General features: G+C 42.7%; 1 protein-coding gene across 7 annotated transcripts in view; it reads right to left on the bottom strand.

The window, feature by feature from the left end:
* Myo3b (myosin IIIB) overlaps positions 1–21,452 on the bottom strand; it is a 406,405-nt gene that overhangs the window by 351,761 nt on the left and 33,192 nt on the right. For all 7 annotated transcript variants that reach the window (NM_001393777.1, XM_087653545.1, XM_087653546.1 and 4 more), the window contains 1 exon segment: positions 1,016–1,199. In NM_001393777.1, the coding sequence (NP_001380706.1) occupies positions 1,016–1,199 (184 nt within the window).

Below are 21,452 nucleotides of genomic sequence, written 5' to 3'. Positions count from 1 at the left end.
TCAAGCCATTAATTAATAAAGCATGTTGATTATGAGTTTGAGGTGTTTTTGTTTGGTTTTTTTTTTTTTGAAACATTATCTCACTGATGACCTCAGTTTCACTGTGCATTCCATGATGACCTTCATCCCCAAGTCCCTCCAAGCCTGCAACTCCCAAGGGCTTGAATTACAAGTGTGCAACACCACACTGGACTCTACTATATATCAAAGCCATCATTGTCATGTATTCAAAGTATCCAAGAGCAGTTCTTCTGATCTCCATGTCAACCTTTGGCTATTATAAGCAATAACATTTCCTTACAATAATTTTCCTTTAACTGTATCATTATAAATATCTTTTTATTGAAGAATGTCTCAATATTCAAAGCTTGAAGGGGCCCACACAGCATATAGCTTCACTGTGCAGACCAGTGCAGAGCTTGGTAACCTCAACACTTTGAAATAAAATGTCACCTCGAATGATTGACTATCATGAGGTTGGTTCATTTTGTAACTTACAGAGAGAACAGGGAATGGAATATTGCATTCTACCCAAGAGAATCATTTTTAATAGCCCAAGGCACTAAAGCTAAAACAGCAGTAAAACAGGCAAAACAACAAAGTCCAAGGGGGTTTGGGGGTTTTGTTTTTTGTTTAGTTTCATTTGGTTTGATTTTGGTTTTTCAAGACAGGGTTTCTCTACTGTAGCCCTGGCTGGTCCTGAAACTCACTTTGTACACCACACTGGCCTTGACCTCAGAGATCTGCCTGTCTCCACTATCACCCCCACCCCTCACCTTCCTACCCCCATCCTTCCTTGTGTTGGAATTAAAGGTATGCTCCACCATGCCTGGCAAGTCCAGGAATGTTTTAACTCCAAGTCAAGTCCTTTCCTTCAGAGGTGCTGACAAACCAGGATTCATTTTGAGATTTCCTGCCAGCATTCATGAAAATTATCGCTAAAATCAGGAAAAGAAATCACAAGCCTAATGTGTTCACAACACTGACTGGTCTTCCAACTCTCTCTATTACTCACATTGACGGAGTCCAGAATCTTCACGGCAGCCAGACTCCCGTCTCTTCTGTTGGCTACCTTGTAGACCTTGCCGTAAGTGCCTTTGCCAATGGTCTCTCTAATCTCCCAGGTGTCCATGGGGTCTGGGAGGGATTCCAGTCTAAGCATCATGGAGTTATAGTGAAATAATCCATACAGGTGTTTCCTGTCGAGAGAATTGTATCATGAGCAGTGGATTGCTGGATTAAAGGTAATGGGTTTCTGAAACAGAGTGATTCCTTTCTTAATCACTCTGTTACTTCTTTGGTTTCTCCTGCATTATCAATAAGGGAAACAAATTCAAAGCATCCACAAGAAATAGTAATAGGAGATAGTGTGGGGAAGTGGCAGGATTCTGACACATCCTAAAAACACAAATGTAAAAGATTATGTGGATGCTGTAAGAGGAACAGGAGGTGTCAGAAGGGAGGTGCTGGCTTTGTTTGAGCAGCTGTATTGCTAGGTGACGAGAGGCTGCTGCCAGAGAAAGTAGCTGAAAGACCCTAAAGTGACTTTGACCTGGTTCCCCAAATGATCCCTGGAAAGGAATCCCCACACTCTGTGTACAAGGTTAAAAGTGCACATACCAGATGTTGGTCTGTGCACAGGGCCCACAAAGCAGTCACAGGGCTCTTTGAAAAGGAGCCAAGCCCATGACCCATCCACACAGCAACACGCAGATCACACCAAGGTGCTGACTGGAACTGCAGGTTCTCTGCCTTGGCTCAAAGACAAAGATCTGCAGAGTTTAATTTCAGTGAAGCAAAGTCCTTTTACTGCAAAGCCCTGATGCTGTGAGAAAGTCCACTCCGGTGACCTCAGGCTGAGAGGACAGTTTTCACCTAGGTTTGCTTCTAAACCCCACAAAAAGGACCCAGGTTAATCCACAAGAGCCATGGCACCAAATCCCCACCTCAAACGTCAGCCTTGTGGTGAATATTCTAGTTTGCACTTCTAACCCTTTTCTAGATAATTCTCTAAGCAAAGAAAGCTCTGTGATTTGGTACAATAATGAATTGGTTTTCCTTTTGCCTAATTGAGAACATTTCAAAAATATTAGAGCTGATCACAGTGGCACATTTCTATACTCTAGCCCTCAGGAGGCTGAGGGAGAAGGACCATCACAATGAGTTCAATCCTGAGCTACACAGTGAGTTCCAGGCAAGGCTGAGCGCGCGCGCGCGCGCGTGCGCGCGCGCGCGCGTGTGTGTGTGTGTGTGTGTGTGTGTGTGTGTGTGTGTGTGACATATGTATCTGTTATAGTTGATTTTGATTTTGATGGTCAATTTCATAGGACTTGGAAATATGTCTCTAGGGGGCAGGTACAGTGGGGGTGAGGTTGGATGACTGGGGCAAGAGTAAAGTCGAGATGTGTCCAAACCCTGAATATCTCATCTTGAGACCCACAAGAATAAGAATCGCTCCCTCCCTGTTTTGGGCTTGTTGCCCAAGACAGACCCCCACAAACCTGGTGGCTAATTACAGGTTTAACCTTTTCTCTCCCTATAAGGACACATCCGGCAAGCACCTGGACTTTCTCTTCATGTAAAATGAAGCATCCCCCTCCCCACTCCCCGAGGTTTATATAGCCCTTATTATGCCTGAACAAAGAGAACTGTATCCCTGAAAACCAATGGCTGGGAGAAGGCTTCTCCCCTCCTCCTTCCTGTCCTCCTCAGAGAAAGCTTCTTCCCCGCCCCTCACCACCCACCCTCCCCCCAGCACTAAAGACAACTAAGTTCCTGCAAACCCACCCAGCCAAGCTGAGCTTCACTCCTGTTCAGGCCTGGTGCTCAATGGTGCCCAAACACCAAACACCCTGAGAGCAGAACCGAGCGCATCTAGGTTTATCTACGGATGTTTCCAGAAAGATTTAACTGAGCAGAAAAGATTCATTGTAACTGTGAGTGGCACTGTCCAAGGTTCTGAACTGAAAGAAAAGGAGAGAGGAGCCTGAACCGCAGTGCTCAGCTTCCTGACAGGGGTGGAGGCCAGGTGCTAGTTGCCTCCGATGCTGAGTTCTCTGACTTCCCTGTCACAGGGGGCTGAATTCCAGCTTAGGCCCCAGCACAAAACCAACCCCTCCCTCCTCAGGCATTTTGTTACAGCAATAGGAGCTAATGCAAAAACCATGAAAACAAAACAAAAAAATAAACTAAAACTTCTCACAAAACCAAACCAAAAACCCGTTCTCCCAAGAGTCTGCTGCCAGCCAGCACCGAGAAGGTGGAGCCTTGGTGCTGCTTTCAAGGTCCAGAGCAGTCACCTCTCCACTCACCCAGCCCTATAAAAGTCAGGGTTTCCTGGACATATATTCACAGCATTTGTGGCATCTCCACACCTGGGCTGTCAGTAATAAATACTTCCAAATCGATCCCTTTTCCCACCAAACATCTTTAAAAGACACTTAATAGCATTTCCCTAAATGCAGAAAACAATGTCATTCACTGCATATCAACGTGAACTGACTATAGTAGAAACAAATAAATTATTCCAGTCAAGCCAGGTACCCCTGGGCTTCAGGGTAACGGTGACCTTTTGTCAACCTGGGAATCACCCGGGGATGAGGAGGAGTTAATGGCTGGCACGCTCTTCCCGTCCTGTCATCAGAAGAAGTGAAGGAGAATTTGTTATCGAAGAAGTAACTGCCTTGCTAGGACTACTGTTCTTTGCTCCAAGACCCTTGTGTTGCTGTTCTTGTCACTGTGGCGAATATCTGGGAAGCAGATGGTACAGGTGGTACAGTCAGTTGTAATAGAAAAGGCATGATGGTGGGGACAGGCCCAGCTCTGTGGGTGGGTGTACAAGCCACCTGGTCACATTGCCAGTAGCACATGGAAACCAGATGTCTTGGGCGAGGAACAGAGTGGGTTGTGACCCTGCCTGTGACCTACTCCTTTCACCTAGGTCCATATGCTAAAGGTTCCACAAGCTCTTCCAAACAGCACACTGACTGTTGGCCAAGTTAGGGAACACTGCACAGTCAAGCCACAACTGCTAGCTTCTTGACCCCTGATAGCATTCTACAAGCATTCCTAATAGCATTCTGGGCTTCCACAAGAGCAAGAAAGAAGACAAACTGGGCTTGTCTAGACAGGCTGAGGAGGCCTCCAGAGCACATTCCTTTAGCCATTTTGCATCCACACATAGAAGATTAACTTCCCACTTCAAGTAACCAAATCTAGAAACTCTGACAGTTGGCGAGGGATATGCCTGCTGAGGGGTTCTAGATCCTGACAAGCTGTCCGTCAGTGTTAACATCACTAGTAGGCCACTGCACTGGGACCTGTGATGAACAGAAATAGAACATGAGCTTCACGTTGGCCCTCATCTCGCTTCCTGCCGGGGTGCAGTGTGACCAGCTGCTTCATATTCTTGTTATCTCGGCTTCCCCTTCAGGGTACACTCTACCCACAAACTCGGACCAAAATAAACCTCCCTCCTTAAGTGGCATTTGTCATGTTTGTCACAGCAGAAGACAGGTGAAGAGTACCTGACTTTACCACTGTCCCAGCTGAAGGCCCAAGCTTGGCAAGCGTCACTGCAGGCCTTGCCCTCTCCCCTTCCTTCTCTCTTGCTAAACCATTAGCCAGCCATGCCAATTACTGACTTTGGCATCCACGTGGTGGTAAACTGAGGCAGGCAGTCATGGGGGTGGGGAGTGTCAATGCTTACAGTCACTGATGGAGGTGGATCCAGATATCTACAAAGGCTGCTGCTGCTGGAAGCCAGCAATTAGAGAAATTACTCAGCAGACTTTTCTCTGAGGGAATGAAGCTTAACTTACTGGGGCTGGCACTTTCTGTGGTGAGCAGAAAAACTCATTGGGACCATCAAGATAAAGAAGGAAAGAGAGAAAACAGAGAGGGAGAGGGAGAGAGAGGGGGAGAGAGAGAGAGAGAGAGCGAGAGAGAGAGAGAGGCAAAAGGCAGAGTGCTATAACTTTATACATACAAATATATATACATGCATACAGACAGACACACATATAGACCTATAGACAGACATACACATTCACACATAGAATGGTTAGAACAAAGCTTCACCAAGCAGGCTCCAAGCATTTCACATATACACATGCATACATACATACATACACACACACACACACACACACACACACACACACACACACAAACACACATAAAACTGGTGTATAGAGCAAGCTCTAGCATGCACCCAGACAAGTCTTACATATATACATACATACACATTGTTGATGGGTGAAAGGAACAATGTTCCAACTCCCCCCTCCACACACACACACTTTATTCTTTCTCCCATAGCTTATATATCTCAGCAAAGTCTTTCTTTTTTTTTTTTTTTTTTTCGGAGCTGGGGACCGAACCCAGGGCCTTGCGCTTCCTAGGTAAGCGCTCTACCACTGAGCTAAATCCCCAGCCCAAAGTCTTTCAATCAGTATAAAATTACAATGTGATTAAGTTTTAGTTTTCTTCTACTAAACAATTATGAAAACACAGTGTGTTCCCAAATACCTTTACAAGAAATAACATTATGTAGTACAGGTAAAGGAAACAAATTATTCCCCAAACCCCACACATTGGTAACTAAACAACTTGTTAGAGAGTAACAAAGTGTGAGCAAGGGAGGTAGCTTTCTCAGCCAGTGTCTCTTACTGGCAGGCTGCAGTTTGTGGTTAGAAAGAGTAACTTCTTATTTATCTTGTAAGAATCTTAAAAGAGTCACAAATCTAAACGTTTAATAAAAATAAGTTAAAGCTGCCTTAAATCCTCAGAATGCCTATCTACTCATCAGCAATTCTTAATAAATCCTATCAGGAAGCCGAGAGCAAAAATGGGAATAAGTAATCAATCAGTCCAGCCTCAGTGAGAGTCACGTCAGCCAGTGCTGCTGTCATTCTTGTTCTCTGACCATAAAAGGTCCCTGACTTAACTAATAAGAGTGTTACTTTCTGAATTTCTTAAGTTGCTTCCTAAGATTTTCTACATCAGAGCCAGGAGTAAAAGCATCTCAAACTAGCTTCACGAACAATTTTTATTTTTCCGAATGTTTTCTAAAGGCGGTGGTCACTGCTGACAATCTACGTCTCTAAGTTCTTTCCTAGGGTGGTGATCAAATCATAATCTGCTCCAGCAGCCATGACAGAAAGAGATCAGGCATTGCTACTGAGGGCCAGAGTTACTGCCCAGTGAGGGCCTGGAAGCCCCCTTAGAGTTTTCATACAATTCTTAGATGAAGAGGGATGTGAGGGCAGCAAGCAGAGCAGAGCTCCATGACAGCATGAAGCCCTCAGGACACGTGGTCGTGCCACACTGAGGCTCACCCATGTGGCTGTAGGAACCAGTGGACTGCATTCCATGAGTTCTAAAGCCATGTATTGTTTGTGTCGTTCTTCCTCCATGGCCCTTGGCACAGCCACCAAGGTCTATTCCCTCATTTGGCCACTTCTTTATGCCTAGGTCCAGCTATCAAAACACCAAGGACCAGCAATCAAAATTTATTGTTTGGCTACATGGGCTAACATGTCCAATCAGGGCTCACTAACTCACTCTACCCCAGACTTCCCCTTTGTCTCCTCAGAAACTGCTCCCTCAGAGATGGGGGATCCTTGCTCCTTAGAAACTGCTCCTTGCAGAGCCACCTGCTGCTGTCTTTGCCCCATGCAGAGTCAGTCCTCTGCTTGTCCCTCCTGGGTAGATAAAATCTCCTTTTGCTGAGAATTCAGTGTCTGGGTGTGTTCTACACTGACTCCAAGGCCCCTTCAAAATGACCTGTGTCCCCATCATCGAAACCTGTACCCAGGCTCAGCTCTGGACTCATCAGGACTCTGGCCAAATTCTGAGGACTTTCCTGCCCCTCCCCTGACAAGCAACGAGCCTCAGCTAAGGCCACAACCTCAGTCTCACCACCTGCATCACAGAGTGGCTGTAACTGCCCTAAATCATGTCCCCACGTCATTCACAGAACTGCTGCCTGGATTGGAAGGGGACAGGGTGCGGTGAGCATGGGGAGCACTCGGGAGCATCAGGGAGCACCAGGGAGCACTACCCAGCATCACCAGAGCACAGTGAGATCTGCCTCAGGCCCACCAAGGTTTAGGAAAAGCGTTTTGTTTCACTTCACTTTCAAATACAAACCAACTGTGTTTTTTCTTCAATTAATTTTGGACGTGAATAGAATTCTAAGTTTGGACAATACTGTCAGATAGTGTGGCAGCAGGAGTGTACTAGACCCCTGGACCTTAGCACAACTGACACCATGTTAGAGGCAACACTCTAACCTTAAAACTCAGCACATAGTTCCCAGCATCTGCCAAAATGGAAACAAATATCTAATCTGCCAAATCCCTAGACCATAGCTTCAGGAAGATCCCTACATGGACTAACCTCGCTTTTTGGCTTCTGTAGTTGTGCTTCTTAGTACTGGAGTGTGACAACCTGGATGTGGTGTTTTGTGCATAAAAGACAAAGAGCTATGAGACTCGGGGCTGTGAGATTTGGGCAAGTCCCCTATGCAGCAGTTCAGACTTTCTTTCTGCTTTAATGGGGTATTCTCTGGTGGTCTTAATCCAAACATGGAGGACCACGGAGACTATCAGATCTAGGGGATGCTGAGGTAGAAGCTCAGATGGAGGAGGGCAAGGAACCAAGTGCTTGCTGCATCCTCTCTGGTAGCCTAGAGGGTGACCAGCTACCCTGTGTTGCTGTCATATTAGCGGTTTAGGAAATATCTCAGAGCAAGCGCTTTTTCTCGCCAGCCTCTGGAGCCTTCCAAGGACATGGACACTAGCAATCAGACATGATTAATAACCAGAACACTAGCAGGAAACCACCTGTTGAACTGAGCACCTCACTGCAATGACAGCTGAACTTGTGGCACCCTCTTTAATTAATATTTTGAAGTCTCAACCCTCAGCATCTCAGGACAAGACTGTACCAGAGCCTTTGCACGGGTAATTAAGGGACAACGAGACCAGCTGGGGATGTGGCGGATGCAGCATGACCTGTGTCTTAGAGAACAGTAGTTTAAGTCTCAGACACTTGAGCACACAGCAAGGTGTCCATGCACACCCAGGAAAGAAACTGACCGTGTTCACACCTTGACCCCGCTTCCAGAACACCAGCACATGGTTAAAGTAAGCCCCATTGTTCGAGCCAGCCACTCAGCCTGTGGTCCTCGGTTTCAGCAGCCTTTGTGAATGAATGCATCCTATTTTACAGAAGTTGAAACCCAGGCTGGTGACCCAGCTGTTCAAGGACAATGCAAAAATGTCAATCCAAGTTTGCCCCTGTCCAGTCCTATGACCTTTGTTCCACAAACTGAATGGGATCTGACAGTTAACAATGGCCTGTTTCCTCTGACCTATCTACCATTCAAGTATTGGAAAGTTCTATAGGAAAATAACTCCCAATCCCAGGAAAGTCAGTGCCCGTATATGCCTAAAAACAGCAAAGTGGGTTCCCCAAAACAAGCACAACTGTTCCAAAAAGTGAATCATTTCCAGCGAATATTGATGACAGAATCAGAGGGCTGGCCACCCAGGATCCCCTGGCCTGTCCATCAGGTACTTCTGGGCGTTATCAGACAAGGTTAAATAAAGGAGTGATAGGACCAGCCATTTCTAACAGCCATGCCTGTCTTCACTCTCTAAAAATCAATGATTCTGTAAATGCTCTGGCAATTGATTAAATATCAACCAGGCAGCAGCTGTTCTACGGCCTTGAAATGAAGATAGTGATCTGATCTAGGGAAGCAGCGTGAATAGCCTGCCGGACAGCCCGACAGCCCGACAGCTGCTTGGGTTAGCCTTGGGGCATTGTGGGCTCTGTCTGTGCTAGGCATGGTAGGATTGATGGAAAATGTTACAATCTACCATCATGGACAACAAAGGAAAGTCTAGGAGTAGTTTGTAGTGTCAGGGACAGTGCTTTGAAGCTCAGGATACCCTAAAGAGGCATCTAGACCTCCTACGGTTCTTCACATAACTACATATGAAATGAAAAGAGTAAACTCTCTAAGCTGGACACCTCAGGCTACGCCAGCTCCATTCATTGGAAGAGCGAGGTCGGTGGTGACCCTCATCCATACAGGAAGTTTGCAAGCTGCTAAGAAACCTTGTGCACTCTCTCTGATGGGTCTCTGCCACTACTCCCAAGCGAAGAATTAACAAACTTTGTAATACTACGCCAGTCAACTCCACAAACGGAGTTCTCATCTATACCGCACTTTGGAAGCAAAATCTCATGTCTTCCTTGTCCCTGTGTTCCCCCATATTCTTGTGTTTTCTGAACCCGTTCTCTACCAGGGACAACCAAGTCAGTAGCAAGGCAAAGGATCTCGCCTCAGAAGGGCGTTACTAGTCAGCAATGCAGACAGTAATGGAGAATGAACATTCTCCCATCTGCCCACACATCATCAGCCTAATGTCTGGGAAACACACTGTTTTCTCATTACCTAAACCCCCGTCTAAACAGATATTCATTTAGTGAGAGGCTTCACTAATGCAGCACCTTGGAAATTCAAAACAACACATTCTTTTTTTTCTATATAAAATGAACTCCTGATAGGCAGAGCTGAATGTCTGGTATTTGAAAAACTGCTCCCCCTCCCCCGACACATATGCATTTGCACACACACAGATTATGGCTTATTATTTTCTAAGATTTTCATTATACGTAGCACTGTTACATAAGGACGTTTTTATACAAATGCATACTGTACTCTGAACACATCCTTGCTCTCAATTCCGCTTCCCTCTCTTTTTCCCCCAAGGAAGCTTCCTCTTTCCTGTCCTATGTATACATATCATTTGATTTATCACATAAAATCCAGTGTGACAGATAATCTTGGTTGCCAACTTGACACTCAACTGAAGAGTTGTCTCCATCAGATTAGCCTGTGAGCACATTTTCTTGACTAATTGATGTAGGATGGCCCCGCCCACTGTGGGCGGTCCAGTCTCTAGGCAGGTGGGCCCCGGGCTGAATAAAAAAGAAAGCTGATATGAGTGAGCTTGGAAGAAAGCCAATAGGTAGCATTCGTCTATTGTTTCTACTTCAGCTCCTGCCCAGACTTCCCTCAAGGATGGATTGTAGATTGACGCAAACCTTTCCTCTCCAGGCTGCTTTTGCTCCTCTCTTTTCTCACAGCAACTAGAAATCTGACTAGAGCATCCGGTAACCACAAATGAGAAAAGGCACGGTATTTGTCTGAGATGCTTCGCTTTGTATGACTATCTCCTGTTGCATCCACTTTTTTTTAATGCAAACCATATTACTTTATTCTTTATGAGTGAACATTTTTCTTGTCTACACACACCCTGTTTTATTTGTCCATTGCTCTGTTCTGGGACACCGTGATTGGTTTCCTAACTTAGCTACTGAGCGATGCTGTGATAACCACTGGTGAGTGAGTGCTCTGGGACATGTTTACTTAAACCTTAAGGGTTGGTAGACCTGGGTCACAGGGTAGATTTTTAAGCATTTTTTAAACTTTATTTATATTTCCATAGTAGCTGGGTTAGTTTATACACCTCCCAGTAATATGTAAGGGTTTCCTCTTGTCCGCATTCTTGCCAGACTATATTGTTTTCCTTTTTAAAAAAATCTATTATAGAACCCAAGACAGCTGACAATGGATGACTGTTTAGACGTCAGTCTTCCTCGAAGGGTCAAAGCCACCATAATTTTATCTTTCTGTATCTTTCTAGGCACACTAGGACTTGAATTTTTGTTTTTAAAAGAGATACACTAATAATTAATTAATTAATTAAAATTAATTATTAAAAAAACAGGATTTCTTTGTGTAGCTCTGGCTGTCTTGGAACTCAATCTGTAGACCAAGCTGGCCTTGTACTCACAGAGATCCCCCTGCTCCTGCTTCCCAAGCTCTGGGATTACGAAGTAACAACATTCAGGGTTTCTAAACTGTCATCACTAAATATGCCCTGTATTTCATTAGAATGTCTAAGATGTGCTTGATGGCATATTACTCTTACCCACTTGGAAATCTGAGGCAGGCAAATCCCAAATTCAAATATAACCTAGGTAGAAACTGGGTTCAAAGTCAGTTTGTGAAAATAATTAAAAACCTATCTTAAAAAAAATTTTTAAATATAATAAGGGAAGGGAAACTGTGGCTGGGATGGCTAACTGGTTGGGACATATTGTATGAAAGAACAATCTATTTTTAACAAAAACTAATTAAAAATCTATTACAACTTTATTATAAGGATCTTACAAATAAAAAAGCATCTCACACACGCATAAGTGAAATTAACCATTCCCACAGTTTATACATCTTAATGAACCTCTATAGCTAGAATGGCCAGTCTGAAACAATGGGCCTTCATTTAATTTGTAAGTGTGTGGCGGTGTGTGTGTGTGTGTGTGTGTGTGTGTGTGTGTGTGTGTGTGTGTGTGTGTTTGTATGGATGTGGGTATGTGTGTAGATTTGGGAACATGGAAGGAGAGAGCATCACACGCCCTGGAACTGGAGTTACAGGTGGTTGTGAGTCACAACACGGGTGTTGGGAGCTGAGCTTGGATCCTCTGCAAGAGCAGTGAGTGCCCTTATCACTGAGTCACGTCTCCTGCCACGTTATCTGTTTTCTTCACAATTGTCCCTGACAGTGGTGAGGTGGACTTTCAGTGTAGTTCTGTATTGATGATCAGTGGGACTGAATGGTGTTTCATGTTCATTGATCATTTGTCTACCTTCTTTGGAGAACCGTTGAGGGTTTGTTGCTGCTCTTTGGTTTGGGGTTTTTGTTTGTTTGTTTTATTTCTCTGTATAGTCTAGATATTGATCCTCCATCAAATGTATGGCCAGCAAGAAGTTTTCTTCCATTCTGTAGGCTGTTTCTTTACCCAATTGTTTCCTCCACTAAGCTGAGACTTTTCAGTTACATACGGTCCCATATGTTGATATGTTTCCTGAGTGACTCTTATTTCCTTCTCTTCTGCTAGTGCTCTATGTAAGACATCAAGGGTCACATTGAAAAAGAGTGGACACCCTTGCCTCTTTCCCCGCTTTATTAGAAATATTTTTGAGTTTTTCTCATTCAGTACAATCTTGACTATAGATTTGTCATTTATATCCTTTATGTTTTGGGGTTTTTTTTTTTAATTCTTTGTATCTCCAGTACACATGTAACAGCAGACAACTCTGGTGACTGAATTCAGTCTAAGGGGATCTGATGCTGTCTCGTGGTCTCTGCAGGCACCAGGAACCCAAGTGGTGCACAGACACACAGGCAAGCAGAACAACCATAATTCAGAAAATAGTACAGTAAATACTTTTAAACCTTTTTTAGAATTTGTTGAGATGATCCTGTGATTTCTGTCCTTGAATCCACATACATAATATATTACACTTATTGATTTGTATAAATCAAACTATCTTTGAATTTCTGAAATGAAGCCAACTTGGTCACACTTAATTATATTTTAGTCACATTCTTAAATTCCTTATGCAAATATTTTACTGAGAATTTTTGCCTCTATGTTCATGAAGGAGACTGGCATAGTTTTTCTCATTTGTTATTGTATCTTTGTCTGTTTGGGTATCAGAGTAATATTCATAAAAAAAGAATTTGGCAGCCTTCCTTCATTTTCTTAATGTATGTAAAATAGCTAGGATAAGTTCTCCTTTGAAGTCCTGGTGGCACTTATTCTGTCTTGTCCTGGACTAGTTTCAGTTGGCATTTTTTTTATTACTATTTCTGTCTCATTGGTTGTTAGGAATCTGTTTAAATTGTTTATTTTAATTTTGGTTGTATGCACCTAGAAGTTTATTTTTTTAAACATTTTCTACTCTAACGAGTCTAAGTTTTTAAAGTCCATCCTGATGATTTTTCTGCGTTTCATCTTTATCGGTTGTAACGTCTCCCTGTGTGGGGCATGCGCAAGACTGCGCGTGCGCATGTGGCGCCACGAGAGGATAATAGATGTCGCTATCATTTTCCACATTATTACTTCGAGATAGGGTCTCTCACTGAACCGGAAACTTGCTAGTTCAGCAAGGCTGGCCGGTCAGTGAAAATCTCAGGATCTGCCAGTCCCTGGGGTTACAGACAGACGCAAGCCAGGCCTTGCTTTTTACACAGATGCTGGGGATTCAAATCCAGGTCTTCTTATGTGCACCGTAAGTGCCGTTTTCCACAAAGCCATCTCCGCACTCCAATGACTCCACTTTCATCTCTGATTTTATTAATTTGCATCTTCTCTTTTCTTTACTTTGGCCAAGGGTTTCCCAGTCTTGTTTACCATTTCAATCATTTCATTGATTCTTTGCATGGTATTATATTGTCTATTTCTAGTTCATTGAGCTTCGCTTTGATCTTTATTCTGTCTTTCTGTCAACTAATTTGGGGTTTGCCTTGTTTATCAAGTTCCTAAGGTAGCCCACTAAATTGTTGTTAACCTGAGATCTCTCTGGTATTATAATATAGGAAGATGTAAGATTACTTTTCGCTTCTAGCACTGATTTCTCTGTATCACGTAGGTTTAGAATGTTGTAGTTTCCTTTACAAATTCCTTATCTCTTCAGTGATACATTCATCATTCAGAATGTGTTATTTAATCTCTATGAGTTTGTGCATACTCTGCCATTTCTCTAGCTGTTGATTTTTAGCATTATTCCACTGTGATCAGCTAGAATACGAGAAACTTCGATTATCCTATATTCAGACTTGTGTCCTATTGTACCATCTATCTTAGAGAAAAGGCCCGTTGGTGAGGACAACTGCCTCTCAATAACATTCTGTTGACAAGAACAAACATACTGACGTCATTGACACAACGGCCGTCTGAGATGAGCAGCAAGGAGGTTGGTCTTGAGAAAAGAGCTCAGCTCACAAGCTCTCAGCTCACAGGAGCAGTGACCAGTCAACATCTGAACATGTCACTCAGGGTAGATAGCCCAGTCTTCTCAAGGCTAAGAGCTCTACCATCCTAAGGGAGGGGAACCCAACTTCTCAAACAAGCGGAAACAGTACTGTTCCAGCGGAAGTCGTGTCCACTGGGTCGATGGGGTTGAGTAAACTGCACTCAGGTTGGTGAATGGTCCCAACTGTAAACCGAGCATACAACCATGCTTTATCTAATCAAGATTGAATGTCTAAAGACTTCCCAGGAGTGTTAGTTTCAATCAGTGAACAGCAGAAGACGTGCTTTAAAAAGAAAAAGCCATGAAATACGGGACAGTTTATCAAACATCCTACCACAGAGAATTTTTCAATTCCTTAAATTGGAAGTGTAATAATAAGCAAGCCAGGTATTTTGCCTCCTGACAGAGAGTACCCCACTTTCTAAGAAGCAGATGGCCTGCCTGGTCCGTTCTGCTGGGACAGACTGCTAGGTAGTCTGTTCCCAGAAGAGGTTTATCTTCAGACATACCAGAGGATCCACTGCACTCAACATTCACTTCTCACAGGACAACAGTGTGACTGCTCCTCTGAAGACCCAACAGTCTGAAGGCCTCCCAGGAGATCTGCTGCATCCAGGGCAGCAAATCAGCAGCCTCTCTGCCCCTCTGAAGACTCCACAGTTGGAAGGCCCTACAGGAGGGCTGGTACAGCCAGGGACACAGGCCTACCAGGAGACCTGTGGCAACCCAGGGACAAAAGAGGCAGACTCTAGAGTCACCCAGACCAGCAAACACTAGGGATAACCAGATGGTGAGAGGCAAGCACAAGACCATAAGCAATAGAAGCCAATGTACATGGGCATCATCAGAACCCAGTTCTCCCACCGCAGCAAGTCCTGAATATACTAACACACCTGAAAATCAGAAATCTGACCTAAAATCCTATCTCATAAAGATAATAACGTCCTTTAAGGAAGATATAAATAACTCAGTGAAAGAAATACAGGTAAACAGGTAGAAGCCCTTAAAGAGGAAACAAATAAATCCCTTAAAGAAATACAGGAAAACACAAACAGGTAAAGGAATTGAATAAAGTGGTCTAAGACCTAAAAGTGGAAGTAGAGACAATAAAGAAAACACAAATGGAGGCAAACCAGGAAATGGAAAAACTAGGAAAGAGGTCAGGAATTACAGATGTAAGTATCACCAGCAGAATACAAAAGATAGAAGAGAGAATCTCAGGTGTAGATACCATATAGGAGATTAACACAACAGTCAAAGAAAATTCAAAACATAAAAAATTTCTAACTCAAAACATCCAGGAAATTCGGACACAATGAAAAGACCAAATCTAAGAATAATTGGAATAGAGGAGAACAAAGAATTCCAGCTCAAAGGACCTGAAAATGTCTTCAACAAAATCATAAAAGAAAACTTCCCCAACCTAAAGAAAGAGATGGCTATAATTGTACAAGAAGCCTACAGAATAACAAATAACAAATGGGACCAGAAAAGAAAATCCTCTTGTCACATAATAGTCAAAACACTAAATGCACAGAACAAAGAAGAATATTAAAAGCTGCAAGGGAAACAAGCCAACTAACATATAAAGGCAGACCTATCAGAATTACACCAGACTTCTCAATAGAAACTGTGAAAGCCAGAAGAGCCTAGTCAGAAGTCATGCAGACTCCTAAGAGAACACAAATACCAGTCCAGGTTATTATACCCAGCAAAACTCTCAATCGACATAGATGGAGAAACAAAAATGTTCCAGAAAATATTCAAAGGAAGCTTCAATACCAGGAAGATACCTATACCAAAGAAAAGACAAGATATTAAGCATCTCACGACAAAGCCAAATGGAGAAAACCACAAGCACATAAAGCTACCTACAAAAGCAAATATAATAGGAACCAACAGTCATCTGTCTTAAGTATCTCTCAATATTAATGGATTCAACTCACCTATAAAAAGACATAAGCTAACAGACTGGATACGCAAACAAGATCCAGTATTTTGCTGCATACAAAAAACACACCTCATTAACAAAGACAGACACTATCTCAGAGTAAAAGAATGAAAAAAGGTCTACCAAGTAAATGGTCCTAAGAAACAAGCTGGAGTCGCCATCTTAATATCAAATAAAATAGACTTTCAACCAAAAGTTATCAAGAGTGATGAGGAAGGACACTTCATATTCATCAAAGGGAAAAATCTACCAAGAGAAAATATCAATTCTGAACATCTATGCCCCAAATGGAAGGGCGGCCACATTCATAAAAGAAACTTTGGTAAAGTTCAAAACACGCATTGAACACCACACGATAATAGTGGGGGACTTCAACACCCCACTCTCACCAATCGACAGGTCATTGAAACAGAAACTAAGCAGAGACACAGGGGAACTAATAGAGGTTATGAAACAAATGGATTTAACATATTTCCAGAACATTTCATCCTAAAACAAAAGAATACACCTTCTTTTCACACATCATGGTATCTTCTCCAAAACAGACCATATAATTGGTCACAAAACAACCATCAACCAATACAAGAAGATTGACATAATCCCATGCACCCTATCAAACCACCACAGCCTAAAGCTGGTCTTCAATAACAGAAAAAGCAACAGAAAACCCACACACATGTGGAAACTGAACAACTCTCTACTCAATGATAATTTGATCAAGGATGAAATAAAGAAATTAGGGGTTGGGGATTTGGCTCAGTGGTAGAGCGCTTGCCTAGGAAGCGCAAGGTCCTGGGTTCGGTCCCCAGCCCCAGAAAAAAAAAAGAAATAAAGAAATTAAAGATGTCCTGGAATTTAATGAAAATGTTGATATATCATACCCAAATCTATGGGCCACAATGAAAGCAGTGCTAAGAGGAAAATTCATAGCACTAACAGCACACCTGAGAGCTCTAGAACAAAGAGAAGCAAATTCACCCAAGAAGAGTAGACCACAGGAAATAGTCAAACTCAGGGTTGAAATCAACCAAATAAGAGAACAATACAAAGAATCAGCAAAAACAAAAGTTGGTTCTTTAAGAGAATCAACAAGATAGATAAACCCCTAGCCAAACTAACTAAAGGGCCCAGAGACAGTATCCAAATTAACAAAATCAGAAATGAAAAGGGAGGCATAACAGAAATGGAGGAAATTCAAAAACTCATCAGATCCTACTACAAAAGCTTATTATCAACAAAACTGGAAAATCTAGATGAAATGGATAGTTTTCTAGACAGATACCACAAACCAAAGTTAAATCAAGAGCAGGTAAACGTTCTAAACAGGCCCATATCCCATAAGGAAATAGAAGTCATTAAAAACCTCCCAACCAAAAGAAGGCCAGGGCCAGATGGATTTAGTTCAGAATTCTACCAGACCTTCAAAGAAGACCTGATACCAATATTCCTCAAACTATTCCATAAAATAGAAACAGAAGGAACACTACCTAATTCATTCAATGAAGCCACAATTACTCTGATACCTAAACCACACAAGGACCCTACCAAAAAAAAGAGAACTTCAGACCAATCTGCTTATGAATATTGATGCAAAAAATACTCAATAAAATCCTCACAACCCAAATCCAAGAACTCATCAAACCATCATTCACCACGATCAAGCAGGCTTCATCCCAGGGATGAAGGGTGGTTCAATATATGAAAATCCATTAACATAATCCACCATATAAACAAACTAAAAGAAAAAAATCACATGACCACCTCCTTAGATGCAGAAAAAGCATTTGATAAAATACAACACCCCTTCGTGTTAAAAGTATTGAAGAGATCAGGAATTCAAGGCCCATACCTAACAGCCAATATCAAATTAAATGGAGAGATAACTTGAAGCTATCCCACTAAAATCTGGGACAAGACAAGGATGCCCACTTTCCCCATAACTATTCAATATAGTACTCAAAGTACTAGCTAAAACAATAATACAACAAAAAGAGATCAAGGGGATACAAATTGGCAAAAAAAAAAAGAAAGGTATCACTATTTGCAGCTGATATGATAGTATACATAAGTGACTCCAAATATTCTACCAGAGAACTTCTCCAGCTGATAAACAACTTCAGCAAAGTGGCCAGATATAAAATTAACTCAAATAAATCAGTAGCCTTCCTTTATACAAATGATGAACAGACTGAGAAAGAAATTAGGGAAACAATTCTCTTCCAATAACCACAGATAATATAAAATATCTTGGGTAACTCTAACCAAACAAGTGAAAGGCTTTTATAATAAGAACTTCAAGTCTCTCAAGAAAGAAATCAAAGATCTCAGAAAATGGAGAGAGCCCCCATGCTCATGGATTGGCAGAATTAACATAGTAAAAATGGTCATCCTACCAAAGGCAATCTATGGATTCAATGCAATCCCCATCAAAATCCCAACACAATTCTTCAAAGACATGGAAAGAACAATTCTCAAATTCATCTGGAAAGGCAAAAAACCCAGAATAGCAAAAATAATTCTTAATAATAAAAGAATGGCTGGGGGAATCATCATTCTTGACCTCAAGCTCTACTTCAAAGCAATAGTGATAAAAACTACCTGGTATTGGTACAGAGACAGGCAAGTTAATGAATGAAACAGAATTGAAGACCCAGAAATAAAACCACACACGTACACACACTTGATCTCTGACAAAGAAGCCAAAAATATACAATGGATAAAAGAGAGCATCTTCGATAAATGGTGCTGGTCTAAGTGGATGTCTGTATGTAGAAAAATGAAACTAGACCCATATTTGTCACCATGCACAAAGCTCAAGTCCAAGTGGGTCAAGAACCTCAACATAAAACCAGATGCCCTAAATACAATAGAAGAGAAAGTGGGAAAGAGCCTTGAACTCATTGGCACAGGCAGAATTTTCCTAAACGGAACTCCAATGGCTCACACTCTAAGATCAAGAATTGATAAAGAAAATGTGGTTCATTTACTCAGCTATTAAGAACGAGGACATCCTGAGTTTTGCAGGCAAATGGATAGAACTAGAAAATGTCATCCCAAGTGACATAGCTCAGATCCAAAAAGAATTGCATGGTATGTTCTCACTAATAAGTGGATAGAAACAGTGGGAAATGCTGCAGAAGACGGAGATTCTTAGTTTATAAGAATACCAGAATATGCTAATTACGAAGATTAACCCCTCTGCCCTCCTTTTTTTTTTTTTTCATCATGATAAATGCAAAGCCTACAAAAGCAAGGAATATTTTTGGGAGGCACACCAAGTGTAAAGTGTAGGTGAGTACTTTGCTTACAAAGGAGAAAGTTAAGCCACACTTATAAAAGACCAGCAACATCTTTTTTTTTTTAATCTTCACTCTATACTAGGGAATTAGACTGAGAAGAAAAAAATGTAACACCTTCAGTCATATTATCAAAAAGTGACCTTCTCCGTCCACTATCTCTGGGGCACAGCCCATCTCCCAGTAAGGTTGCTGTCCCAGCTAAACGCAGAAATGTAGTTAGGAAAAACTAATTAACCATTGGAAGGCACATGGAAAATCAATAGAAGAATAGAGTGACCTCCTTCTGCTTGTGGGCTCCTGTCCTCTCTTCCCAAGGGAAGGCAGAATGAACATCCATACTGTGAAGAGTGAAGACGCCACCGTCATCACCTTCCTCATCTCTACAACGTGCCATCACCATGAAGGGGAGTCCACCCACAGCTGTGGTCACGGGTGTCACAGAGCATCGCAGAACTGTGCATGACCTCACTGAGATGTCCCCCAGCAGCCAGGGGTGTGCTGAGGAGAGAATAGTGCAAAGTAAGCCTAGTTTTCAGCAGTAAGAATCCAAGAAATGAATTCCACACCGTGTCCTTAAAATTGATGTGTTTGGTGAAGAAAGATAAAAGATATCTTTCAGAGCATAAAGGTGCTCCTGACAGAGTCCCTACTCATCTACCTGGCCCCTCTCAAAGGCCTGGAGCTGGTCTTCCATGCTGGATCAAAAGCAGTAGAAGAGAACCAACTCTTTCCAGACCATGGTGAGAGCTTAGTGGACTCATTCAGATGTGTGGCTAAGTCTTTCATGTACTGCTGGGTCCTTCTATCACCTCTCAGATTTATCCACACCCAAAATGTGGGACTGGAGATATAGCTCAACAGTTAAGAACACTGGCTGCCCTTAGAGGGTGCTCAGTTCCCAGCACCCACGTGGTGACTCAACATCTTTAACTTCAATTCTAAGGAATCCAATGCCCTCTTCTAACCTCAGTGGACACCAGACATGGTTCACAGCCAAACATGCAGAAAAACTTCATACACACACAAAATAAAAATAAATACTTTTTAAAAAACTGAGTTGCTTATAGATAATGTTTAATCTTCTCGTCTTTCAAATTGGGTCACAAGTTAGTGAAAAGTAGCTAAAATATTATTTATGCATTCAGTGAGTAGGTATTAATTGCTAGTTGTATTCAACTATAAACCGTTCTATAAGAAACTTGAGGACAGGGGGAGGAGGAGGAGCAGGAAGAGAAGGAGCAGAAGGAGAAAGAAAAGAATGAAGTGAGGGAGCGGAGAAAAAGGAGGAGGAGGAGGAGGAAGTAGAGAATGACCGGAGGAGGAGGAAGAGGAGGAAGAAGAGGAAGGAGGAGGGGAAGGAGGAGGAAGAAGAGGAAGGAGGAGGGGAAGGAGGAGGAAGAGGAAGAGAAGGAGGAAGAAGAGGAAGGAGGAGGAGGAAGAAGAGGAAGGAGGAGGGGAAGGAGGAGGAAGAGGAAGAGGAAGGAGGAGGGGAAGGAGGAGGAAGAGGAAGAGGAAGGAGGAGGGGAAGGAGGAGGAAGAGGAAGAGGAGGAGGAGGAAGAGGAGGAGGAGGAAGGGAGCTCTGACCTGTGTTTAGCCTAACTTCATGAGTAAACTGGCAAAAAAGAGCTAGGCTGTTCCCTTCTCTAGGACCAGATGAAGAGCACTAACAACACAAACCCCAAGTGTGACTGACAGCACAGTGCAGTAGCAAAAAGCAAACAGAAGAGGATGTCATCTTTTTAAAGTAGATGACTAGCTGTTTTGGACACAGTAAAGGGACAACTCTCCCTTGTTAAGAGATAGAGTGAGTTAGCCATGGGAAAATGGATCAGAAAACAAGTACCCAGAGGCATGTGCCACTTCTCTGAGTCTGCTAAATGCTGTCACCTGAGAAGGGATGGGCTCCTCTACTGCTGTCCATCTTGTATAGGGGATTAGCTCTCAGGCCTTCGAGAGACTCAGGTAAAGGAACAAAGGATAGGAGTTTATTAAAACCCCTTTACCTGCCTTACCTAATGTGAGGCTTCTAAATGGAAGCTGAGGAGTTGGGCGTCTCCCATTCTAACCAAGGAACCTTACCAAAGCCACAACCACTGTATAAACGGGTGTTTGGGCACTAGGTGTATGTATTAAGTGAGGATATGACTTCTCCAAGGCATGGTTGAGGATACGGGGTTTTTGGGTTTGGGTTTGGTTTTGTAGATATGAGGAAGAGTCCAGAGCAGAGACAATAGTAGACTAAACACAAGCAGTAGACTGAACAGAACCATAAGAGGAGAAGAGGAGCAGAGCAAGAGA

This window comes from Rattus norvegicus, chromosome 3 (assembly GCF_021556685.1).
Source record: "Rattus norvegicus strain SHRSP/BbbUtx chromosome 3, alternate assembly SHRSP_T2T, whole genome shotgun sequence".
In the NCBI taxonomy this organism is placed as follows: domain Eukaryota; kingdom Metazoa; phylum Chordata; class Mammalia; order Rodentia; family Muridae; genus Rattus; species Rattus norvegicus.
The sequence above is the reverse complement of the archived record's forward strand: the minus strand, read 5'-3'. Positions and strand labels throughout refer to the sequence as shown.